Source organism: Rhinopithecus roxellana, chromosome 18 (genome assembly GCF_007565055.1).
Source record: "Rhinopithecus roxellana isolate Shanxi Qingling chromosome 18, ASM756505v1, whole genome shotgun sequence".
Taxonomy (NCBI): domain Eukaryota; kingdom Metazoa; phylum Chordata; class Mammalia; order Primates; family Cercopithecidae; genus Rhinopithecus; species Rhinopithecus roxellana.
The window spans coordinates 45,978,293-45,990,349 of NC_044566.1; the positions used below are offsets into that span (position 1 = coordinate 45,978,293).

General features: G+C 42.6%; 1 protein-coding gene across 4 annotated transcripts in view; it reads right to left on the reverse strand.

Moving 5' to 3' along the window:
* Positions 1–12,057, reverse strand: part of LRCH1 (leucine rich repeats and calponin homology domain containing 1) — a 211,534-nt gene that overhangs the window by 51,952 nt on the left and 147,525 nt on the right. For all 4 annotated transcript variants that reach the window (XM_010358099.2, XM_030922141.1, XM_010358098.2 and 1 more), the window contains exons 8-11: positions 9,471–9,576; positions 7,112–7,236; positions 2,757–2,824; positions 542–628 (exon numbers count right to left, since the gene is read on the reverse strand). In XM_010358099.2, the coding sequence (XP_010356401.1) occupies positions 542–628; positions 2,757–2,824; positions 7,112–7,236; positions 9,471–9,576 (386 nt within the window). The remainder of the gene's footprint in view (positions 1–541; positions 629–2,756; positions 2,825–7,111; positions 7,237–9,470; positions 9,577–12,057) is intronic.

The window sequence follows — 12,057 nt, forward strand, 5'->3', positions numbered from 1 at the left end:
AGAAAAATATTATCCACATATCCACTGCCTGTGGTACCGATTATTGATCAAGGCAAATTCAGATTTAAAAATTATCCTGTATCCCAAATCTTTAGAAATATATTCTTCAGTTAACATATATTTGGCACTACCCCAGATAAATATACTACTACTTGATATACCAATTCTTTCCTTTTTGGAAAACGTTTTCTTTATATTTTTTATAAATCAGGGGTTTAAACTTTAAGCAATATAAAATATGTACTTTTACCATATTTTTGTTTTCTAAGAATTATACCAAAAATTCCCATATGAATTTCATGAGGGATGAATGAACTCAATAAAGGGTGGTGAAAGGAGAAATTGATCTCACTGTCTCCAGAAGTTTGACTCTTTTACTTTTGCATCTTGGGAAAACAGGCAATAAACATGACTTTTCTTTGTAAGTAGCTGGACTGGGCCAAAATTATTTGTGTAGGTATTTTAGGAATGTAGACAATGTACTCAATACATTAGTATGCATTATTTACACACGAAACCTGGACCGAGGAGACATACATACCCATTGGGATCTTGCAGCAAATCTACCGCTTCTCTCAGCTGCTCGATCATTGCTATATCCATGTCCTGATCTTTGGATGAACTTATTCTGTAACATGAAACCAAGCATAAGAATGAAAATGATCAGCCAGGCATGGTGGCTCACACCTGTAATCCCAGCACTTCGGGAGGCCGAGGCAGGTGGAACACGAGGTCAGGAGATCGAGACCATCCTGGCTAACACGGTAAAACCCTGTATCTACCAAAATTACAAAAAATTAGCTGGGCGTGGTGGCGGGCGCCTGTAGTCCCAGGTACTCGGGAGGCTGAGGCGAATGGCGTGAACCCGGGAGGCGGAGCTTGCAGTGAGCCAAGATCGTGCCACTGCACTCCAGCCTGGGCGACAGAGCGAGACTCCGCCTCAAAAAAAAAAAAAAAGAAAAAAGAATGAAAATGATCAATACAACATGAATATCATCTAATTTCTTAAAAAGCAAACTTATAAAAATCCATCTAACATATAAAAATGATTTTGACAGATTCAGTGCTATGGTGAACATGTGTTTGTACCTTGTGGGGTGGGATGCCAGAGCATGGTGCAAAGAGCCCCTGAGTAGGGGAAGCCCAGCTCTGCTGCAAAGCAGCTCACATAAGATGTTTATGCCTGTGCACCCCTAACGGCTCCTGTGCACAGTCAGGCAATGGCCTAGATGAGAGGCTCTCACAGTTGTGCTTTACTGGGTTCTAGGAGGGTTCATGAGGGGGATCAGATGGATGAGTCTGTACTACTTCTGGGCCTTCCAACTCCCGTTCAACCAGTTTGATTACTTTAATGCATATAGGGTTTCAGTGTGGGACAGTGGTTCTCAGTCCAAACTCTAGATGCAGCAAAATCATCTGTGGAGCTTAAAAACCATGCCAGGCCCTATACGTCCAAGTGGGTCTGACTAGGGGTTCAGGATTTTATAAAGCTCTACAGATAATCCTGGTTTACAGCCAGGGTTGAAACCACTACGTATAAGATTGAGAATGGAGTTTCCAAAACTTTATATAGTTTAAAAACAACTGCCTCTTTCCCTATGCTTCTCTGATTGTATAACCAAGTTAGGCCTCCGTGGTCTCAGTAGCATATCCAGTGAGTAGCTGGTAATACAGACAGTGACCAGAGAGGAACTTCCCAATGTTTTTAAAGGGCAAGAGAAATTTGATCATAGCAAACCCTTCCTGCTACAGAATGTAAGTCAATGACTTTCTGTAAGGAGAAAAGTTTTAACAATGGGATAAATCCTCACTAAGAAGAAAAACCCTACAAGGTATGATGGAGAGTCCACACCTGCCTCCCAGATGATAGAAATAAAAATCCTGGGAACAAAAACTATACTCTATACCACATAGTCCAAACTCAATTTCCCTGGACACAGTTCATTGTCTGATGGGATCACACACCCCCTCCCCTGTAAATCTTGCTAAATAAATATGTATACATATTTAATTATAATGTATTTAATTATAATATATAATATATATATTTAATTATAACGTATAAATAATATAAATAAATATGTATACATATTTATTTAGCAAGTAGAGTAGAAGGATTATCTGTCTGGTACAAGATTCCTTGGGTTCAAATGCTGGCCCTCTGTGACCTTGCGGCAAGATAATCAATCTCTCTGTGCCTCAGCTTTGTCATCTGTGAAATGGGGGACAAGAACAGAACTTATCTGTTGGGAGTGTTGTAAAGATGAAATGAGTTACGGCCTGTGAAGTATTTAGGACAATGCCTGGCACATGATGTTGAATAAATGCTAGCCCTGGCAGTTGGAAGTCTTGGGACCAGAAGTCTATGGTGTTCTCAGATCTTGAAGGTGATGACTTGGGGTAAAGAAGGAGATCAGAGCTACAGGTCACTTCAGGTCCAGCTGTTGGCTTCTTCAGGCAATTGTATGGACAGTAGAACCTCCCATCTAGAAATTCTAGCTAATTCTCTGAATCACATGACTACCCATAGCCTCAAAACAAATAAGACTCAAGGCCAAGGAAGAGGTTTGTACTGCCCAATATCATGACAAAAAGCATCGGACAGAGAAAAACTGGCAACTTCGTATCAATATTGTAAGAATGTTAGTGTGCCCACAGAAAAGCAGGTCAAAATTCTATCACAACAGAACTGCCAGTCTGCTTGCAAAGTGGATTTTAGAGTGATGATGGCTCATAACCGAGGCCTTGATACTCACATGCCCTCGGTTTGCCAGTGTACATCCTCTTCTATCCGTAACAGCTCTTCACAGTCTTCTGTCCTTGCCTGTGGACAAAACAGACAGGGTTCCTGAAAACCACTGGCTACTCCTCAGTAGTCAGGAGCCAAAACCTGCCCAGCCCATGTTTATAACAGTGTTATTCACAACAGCCAAAAGCTGGAAACAAGCCGAACAGCCATCTATGGAGGGATGGATAAACAAAATCTGGTATGTACATGCACTAGAATGTCACTCAGTCTTAGAAAGGGGGAAGTTCTCACGCATGCCATACACACAGATAACCCTTGAGGACATTATGCTACATATAATAAACCAGTCACAAAAACACAAATACTATACTGAATACACTTATATGAGGTGCACACAGTAATCAAATTCATCCAGACAGAGAGTAGAATGCTTGCTGCCAGGAGCTGCCAGGAGGGAACGAGGGACTCGTTATTTAAAGGGTACAAAGGGTCAGTTTTCTAGATGAGAAGAGTTCTGGAGATAGGCTGCACAACGTGAATGTAGTTAAAACACTCTGAACTACATGTACATTTAAAAAATGGCTAAGGTGGTACATTTTGGAAGTATTTTCCCATAATTAAACATTTTTTAATTTAAAAAAATGTGGCCCAGGACCACAGCATCTGTTAACTTATCATCAGAAATTTAAAGCTTCACCAGATTTTCTGTTGCCCTTTTAGCACCTCCTTGTATTGTGAGATCCCTCTCCTGGGCTTGTGGGTCACCTGTGAAGATGCATTCTAGTGTTTGTGACAGCAGGGATGTGTGTGTGTGAGTGTGCACGCATATGTGTGCAGTGGGGAAAAGAGAAAGTATAAAATTCTTAACAGAAAAGTGCTTCCAATTGCATCTAATAGTTTTCATGTATACAACATCCAGAATTCACTCATATGTTCTCTCTGCACCATCACCCCACTTTTTCCCAAAGCGGCACTAGTGGCACTGGCTATTTAGAAAGGCAAGTCCCACCGTGAGCCTTCCACAGGCCTCCTTGCACGTTCATCTCTGACACAGAGAAATGCTGCTTTAACCCAGCTGATGGCTAGAACGAAAGCCAACCTGAACAGGGCCACATTTTCCTGGCTAGGAGAGAACACCAGCCAAAAGGACCATTATTGGTGTCAAGGTTCTGGCATATCATTAACTAACTCGGGACTAGCCAGTCCTCCAGATGTGTTGTTAGGACAAGACTTTTCCCGAAGACATGGTTAGCTGCCCAATGCTGGACTCTGACTGGGAACACACTTGGACTTTTTCTATGGTGTTTACACTTTTCACGTACAATACAGTCAGTGCATAAATGACTGTGCCACTCTCCACACTCCAAATGACAGAAAAATTCATGGGTAAAATATACTACTAGAAATGACCACGACAACATGTTCTCATTTTGTTTTGTTGGGTTTCAACCATAGGAGCAATGGGTATTTCTTTTTAATTTTTTGTTTCAAAACTCTAAGTAGCCAATAGTATCAAATGTCTCTTTTTTCATTAGGCAAAATAGGCTTACTGGGTTGCTTTTGCTAAGTTAAATGGTTATACAGTTGATCCTCATTATCTGTGGATTCTGCATGTGTGAGTTTGCCTGTTCACTAACATGTATTTTTAGTCCCAAAACCAGTATTCGTGGCGCTCTGGAGGTCATCTGCAGACATCTGCAGAGTGGTAAAACATTGGAATCCCAGGACGTGTATGTTCCCAGATGAGGTGGAACAAGGTGACACTCTGCCTTCTTCTTTCGGCTCTCTTACTGTAAATAAGTGTCCTTTTTCACAGTCTAGTTAGTGCCATGTTTTCACACTGTTGTGTTTTTTGTTGGTGATTTCACTTTAAAATAGCCCCAAACATAGTGCTGAAGTGCTGCCTCGTGTTCAGAAGCCCAAGGAAGTTGTGATGTCCCTTACAGAGGACAATACATGTGTTAGACAAGCTTCCTTCGGGCATGAGTTACAGTGCTGCTGGTTGTAATGTTCATCAAACAATATATGTTAAATAAGGTATCGTTGCAATGTTCATCAAAACAATATGTATTAAATAGGGTATTTTTAAACAGAAATACACACCAAAATCAAGGTTATGTGTTGATCGGTTGACAAAAACGTAGTGACCAGAGGCTTGCAGGAACGCAGCCCTCTATTTCCCCAATGAGTGATGGCTCAGTATTGGACAATTCAGTATGCACAGTGATGTCATACAATACAACTGCTGTGAATAATGAAAATTGACTGTGGTTGCAAAGGTCCAAGATGCTTATTCCGTAAAGAAAACAGGATTATGCAAAGCACAGAACTCTGTTTTTTTGAGAAAGGGTCTCATTCTTTCACCCAGGTTGGAGTGCAGTGGTGCAATCATGGCTCACTGAAGACTCACTCTCCCAAGCTCAAGTGATCTTCCCTCCTCAGCGTCCTGAGTAGCTGAGACTCAAGGAGCACACCACCACATCCAGCTAGTTTTTGTTTTTTTGTAGAGATGGAGTCTTAGTATGTTGCCCAGGCTGGTCTTGAACTCCTGGGCTCAAGTGATCCTCCTGCCTCAGCCTCCCAAAGTGGGGGATTACAGGTGTGAGCCATTGTGCCAGGCCAAGCACAGGTTGAAAGACTTAAAGTTGATGGATATCGAGCCTAATATGGGCCTGATTTTCAATGCATAATTTTTCCTTAACTTGTTGTAGATGTTTGTTTATCTTATCATTAGCATTTTTCTTTCGATTTTCCAAGAGAAGCATCTTCCAGAAAGCATTTGCCAAGTTGACTTCCACACCCCTATCTGCTCCTCTAGTTTCCATCTACAGGATCCATTCTGTAAAGCAGCCACTTCCACGAAGTCCTTGAAATCTCTGAATCCAGGGAAATTTGCTTTTCTGAAACAATATGCTTTATTTTTACTAACTGCTTTGTTTCCTCTAGAACTTAAACATGGACATCTTCTTAACACATTCTTCAGGGTTTCCATCTTTACCTTAGATTCTTAAGATGAATGCTTGATGTACTCCAATTTTCACATTTTCATGGAAGAATCGTCCCACAGAGCTGAGAGATAGGGTCTAAGCTGGGGAAGCCCTGTAGAACCAGGGGCCTGAGAGGAATGTCATTATATTTGTACTTTAGAAAAATGTTTGGTGGCAGAATATAAAGAGAGAGAGAGAGAGTGTGTGTGTGTGTGTACACACATGCATGCATGCACAGGGGGTGCAGCATTGGGTAAGAAGTGGAGTGGGTGGGGTGGTGCCTGAAGTAATCAAAGTGAGAAACTATGAGGCTCAAATGAAGCAATGTCAATGGAGACAGGGGACAGAAACAAGGCAATGGGTGTGACCTATTTTAAAACAAGGATGTATGGATTAATGACATTAAATACAGAGAGTAAAGAGTTAAGGCTCTGTGTTTTATCCTTCTATACAACTTCTGTAATCTAGAAACATATGTCAGGTTCATCATTTTTATCTTGACGCCATAAACATGTGCTGAACACACCAAGGTCTCCTACAGTGTAAAATCCAGCTGTTTTCCTCTCCATTTCCTTGAAGGTGATGCCCAGAGATGTTCATTTAGGCTGGTTCCAGCCATCAGGACACAATGCCCAGAAAATAAGGATGAGTACTTAGGGATCCCATTCTTGGCTTCAGCATAATAACTCAGAAGTTACCTCAGAGTCACAATGAATCTGAATTTTACAAAAACAATAATCTTTATGATTCGTGGGCGCCACAACCTGAACCAAAAGGGCTGACAGAAACATACCAAGCACCTACTCATGTTGTGAAGTGGAACCTTCACTATCTGCTTCAGTAAAGCGCTAGTTTTTCTGTCCTCCCTGTGTTGCTACTAAGATGAAGGTTTTCCTGACAACTCGGCAACTTCACCTGCCCTTTCAATGCCTCAGGGCACCTACAAAAGTTCAGGAATAAGTGTCCTCAGAGAGATCTTTCCAAGAAGGAAAGGCATTCATTTCTCAATTTTGAAAGTCTCCACTTTTGTCTTTATACTACAAATACATTCCCAAGAAAAGGATTTACCTAGAACATGTTGAAAAGAATGTGAAACTATTTCAGCTTTTACTGCATGGTAATAGTCACACTAATGAGCTTGCCAATTTGTACGCTGCACTGAGTAGTGGAAAGAAAATCAGATCCATAAACAGACAAATGGAGAGGCACACAGGACATCAGCAAATAGGCTGAGCGCTGAGATGTTTGGAAGGCTTCAGACAGGGTGCAGCAAGCTGGACGTTGAAGGGGATGGATTGGCAACCTTGAACATAAATTGTAAGGTGCCAAACAGAAGGAAATGAGTAAAAAATGTAGTTGATCCCGAAAATCTTGCCTTATAGTTCATAAATTCCGAATGGAGACCATCTGCTCTATCAGTAAACTGGTCTCTTTCTTCTCCTGAGTTGGTGCTGTCACCCAACAGGGAAGGCTCCGGTTGAAATTCCTGATGAAATTCCCCTGTTAGGAAAATATAGAGAGAGACAGAAAGCATGACTTCTTGAACAGAAGAGCAAAACACAGCTCATCTTCAAATATCATCTAGTCACTACAAGTCTTCTGTGTTCCCCATGAAGAAGGTATACGAAAAACCCAAGTTTTCTCTTCCCTGCAGGGAGGAAAAAATAAAAGTAAAATAACCCGAGAAAGCCCCAAACTGAACTTAAAAAGTCAAGGCCTCTCTGGGCTTAGTACCCTATGAGAAAAATAAGATTTTCTCTTACTTTTTAAGGAATGGAGAAAAGAAAGTATAAAAGAGGGCTTTTTTGCCTTCAGTAATGTGTGACTATGTATTTCATATTTAAAATCCAAACAAATATTGAGCAGCTACTAAATGGCAGGTATTATGCTAAACATTTTAGGGATTAAAAAATCAGCCAAATCTGACTCCTGTCCTTAAGCAGCAAATAATCTCAAGGAAGAATGTGGGAGGGGAACTAGGCAAGAGCTCCAAATCATAACAGCAAAAGAAGTGTCTACGAGAAGGGGCACACAAAGGTGACAGCATGCCCAGATGGGGCACATCCTCCTAGAATGTGTTCCAGGGGAGGTGGGGACACAAAAGGAACACCCTACAGAACTCTTCCAACTGTTCTGAAGATGAAAAATAACCATACTGGGCCACCCTTTAACACTCTGAACCAATGTAATACCCACATCTAGATGAGAGGCGGAAGACCCACTGGTAACAAATTATGTAATTCTTTTATTTGAAAAATGCGCCTAAAATACCGCCTCCTATGGTGCATAATATTACTAAGTTTATATGAATTAATAAAGTGGCAGTTATATTTGTATATAAAGCATACAGCTATGTTTTTAGACAACATATGGTTCCCACGATAATCTCAGGTAAACGGAAATGCTAAACTTAAAAACCTAAGCATAAGAAGTGAAAGCAAACACTAAGGTTTGAATGAACTTAAACAGCTCTATCACTCATAAGAGCATATTTCAACATTTATGAGCAGATCTGTATATTAATCCAGTTCTACACTATTCATACATTGTGAAATAGTCTCTGCCACAAATGAGTAAAACTAAATGTTTGTATTTTCCTTAAAAGTCATTGGGAAACAGGGGCAATAAAAAAAATTGCCATAATGTTACCCAATGAGGGCTTCTAACCAAGATATGAAACGTCTTCAAAGGATCTTAAAGGCACACAAGATACAGTGTTTAGTGGTCATTTGATGACTATTAAAGAGCCACAGAATTTTCGAGCTACACTGGACCTTTGATATTACCTAATCCAATCATCTCATTTACAGGTAAGGGAATCAAGGTCACCTGACTGGGCCAAAGTCTTTTTGAACACACACCTCAACTACATTTCCCACCCTCACATGCAGTGCGATGTGGCCATGGGATGAAGTCTAGCTTATCAGTGATGGGCACTCCTTCCAGGCCCAGTCCATAAAAACCTCCCATGAGCAAACCTCCATGCTCCTCTTCTGGTTTAAAACAGATGTACATGAAAGTTTTGGAAGCCCTGTGTTAAAGATGGAGTCATGGTATGAAAGGAGCTTGGGTCCTTAAATCAACACTCAGAGGGGAGTTGTCTGTCGATCACTAACTCCATCTGAACTTAATTTGGACTGTGTTGAGCCACGGAGATTTGGGAATCTTCTATTTTACCGCAGCTAGAGTTTTCCTAACTAATATATCTATCACATCAGTATTTTCTTTCCAAGAATGGATTTTAAAAATTAGCCGAGCGTGGTGGCAGGTGCCTATAGTCCCAGCTACTCAGGAGGCTGAGGCAGGAGGACCGTTTGAACCTGGGAGGCAGAGGTTGTGGTGAGCCAAGATCACGCCACTGCACTCCAGCCTGGGTGACAGAGTGAGACCCCGTGTCAAAAAAAAAAAAAGAATTTTATCTAAGTCTTCAGAATGAGACTAGTTCTACTATGTACTGTAGTAAGTAGACTACACACACATCAGCTGTGTGACCAATGGCAAGTTACTTAAACTCCCTAAGCCTTGGTTTTCTCACCTATAAAATGGAGATGATTAGAGTATCCATCTTAGACTTTTCACTTTTAAATGAGATCAACTTCCCAGATGAACAGAGTGCCTGGTACATAGGAAATACTCTAGAAAGATTATCACTGCCCTATCTGTGCACAGGTTATTTTAAATATAACATTTGAAACTGAAAAGCAAGCACTCTCTCCATATTTTCATTCTCAGACCTTTAACGGGGCTAAGGCGGTGGCACGAGTCCTCCTTGATGATCTGTTCTTCTTCCATGATATTCGACATTGGCACATTGAGGCTAACAGTGTCTTCGTCAGAAGGCTAAAAAGATGCAGTGCACTGTTTAACTCAAGAGAAGTGTTATCAATGTAGATAAGGAGAATGCTATGTAATAAAACAACATCCTGTGATTCTCACAAACATCATATTGAATATAAGTTGCCAGATACAAAGGTCAATTCCACTTATGTAAGTTCAAAAAATGCAAAACTAATCCATGGTATTTAAAATTAGGATAGAAGTTGTTCTTGGGGTCGGGGTGGGGCTTTCTAGGGTGCTAGTAAAGTTCTGTTTGTTGAACTGGCAGCTGGTTATACAGGTGTGTTCGCATTGTGAAAATTAATGGAGCCAACACTTATTACGGCCTTCTCTGTGTTCTCTTCTGCTTTAAGCTGAAATCTTGTCCGGTACTGCTATATGGTTTGGATGTATGTCCCCTCCAAATCTCACGTTGAAATGTGATCCCCAATGCTGGAGGTGGGGCCTGGTGGGAGGTCTTTGGGTCATGGGGGTGGATACCTCAGGAAGGGCCTGTGCCGCTCTTGCTATGCGTTCATGTGAGATCTGGTTGTTTAAAAGTGCACGGCACCGGCCAGGTGCAGTGGCTCATGCCTGTAATCCTAGCACTTTGGGAGGCTGAGGCCAGTGGATCACAAGGTCAAGAAATCGAGACCATTCCGGCCAACATGGTGAAACCCCATCTCTACTAAAAATACAAAAATTAGCTGGGCATGGTGGCACGCACCTATAGTCCTAGCTACTTGGGAGGCTGAGACAGGAGAATCGCTTGAACCCAGGAGGCAGAGATTGCAGTGAGACGAGATCACGCCACTGCACTCCAGCCTGGCAAGAGAGCAAGACTCCGTCCAAAAAAAAAAAAATAGTGCATGGCATCTCCCCCAACCATGCTGCTCTCTTGCTCCGGCTGTCACCATGTGACAGGAAGCACTCCCTTCACCCTCAACCCTGACTTCTGAGGCCCTTGCCAGAAGCAGTTTCTGGTCACATGCTCTCTGTACAGCCTGAAGAACTGTGAGCCAACTAAACCTCTTTTCTTTATAAATTACTGACCCTCTGGTATTTCTTTATAGCAACACAAGAATGAATTAATACAGGTGCCTGTCTTATTTCTCTATTTTAGGCTGAGGAAGCTGCATCACATATATAAAAGTGCTAAAGAGAAGATGGCCGGATAGGAACAGCTCCAGTCTCCAACCCCCAGCGCGAGCGACACAGAAGACCGGTGATTTCTGCATTTTCAACTGAGGTACTGGGGTCATCTCACTAGGGAGTGCCGGACAATCGGTGCTGGTCAGCTGCTGCAGCCCGACCAGCGAGAGCTGAAGCAGGGCGAGGCATTGCCTCACCTGGGAAGCGCAAGGGGGAAGGGAATCCCTTGTCCTAGCCAGGGGAACTGAGACACACAACACGTGGAAAATCGGGTAACTCCCACCCCAATACTGCCCTTTAAGCAAACGGGCACACCAGGAGAATATATCCCACACCTGGCCAGGAGGGTCCCACACCCACAGAGCCTCCCTCATTGCTAACACAGCAGTTCTGCAATCTAACCACAAGGCAGCAGCGAGGCTGGGGGAGGGGCGCCCGCCATTGCTGAGGCTTAAGTAGGTAAACAAAGCTGCTGGGAAGCTCGAACTGGGTGGAGCTCACAGCAGCTCAAGGAAACCTGCCTGTCTCTGTAGACACCACCTCTGGGGACAGGGCACAGTTAACAACAACAACAACAACAAAAGCAGCAGAAACCTCTGCAGACGCAAACGACTCTGTCTGACAGCTTTGGAGAGAGCAGTGGATCTCCCAACACGGAGGTTGAGATCTGAGAAGGGACAGACTGCCTGCTCAAGTGGGTCCCTGACCCCTGAGTAGCCTAACTGGGAGACATCCCCCACTAGGGGCAGTCTGACACCCCACACCTCACAGGGTGGAGTACACCCCAGAGAGGAAGCTTCCAAAGTAAGAATCAGACAGGTACACTCGCTGTTCACCAACATTCTATCTTCTGCAACCTCTGCTGCTGATACCCAGGCAAACAGGGTCTGGAGTGGACCTCAACCAATCTCCAACAGACCTACAGCTGAGGGTCCTGACTGTTAAAAGGAAAACTATCAAACAGGAAGGACACCTATACCAAAACCCCATCAGTACGTCACCATCATCAAAGACCAGAGACAGATAAAACCACAAAGATGGGGAAAAAGCAGGGCAGAAAAGCTGGAAATTCAAAAAATAAGAGCGCATCTCCCCCTGCAAAGGAGCACAGCCCATCGCCAGCAACGGATCAAAGCTGGTCAGAGAATGACTTTGACGAGATGAGAGAAGAAGACTTCAGTCCATCAAACTTCTCAGAGCTAAAGGAGGAATTACGTACCCAGCACAAAGAAACTAAAAATCTTGAAAAAAGAGTGGAAGAATTGACAGCTAGACTAATTAATGCAGAGAAGGTCATAAACGAAATGACAGAGATGAAAACCATGACACGAGAAATACGTGACAGATGCACAA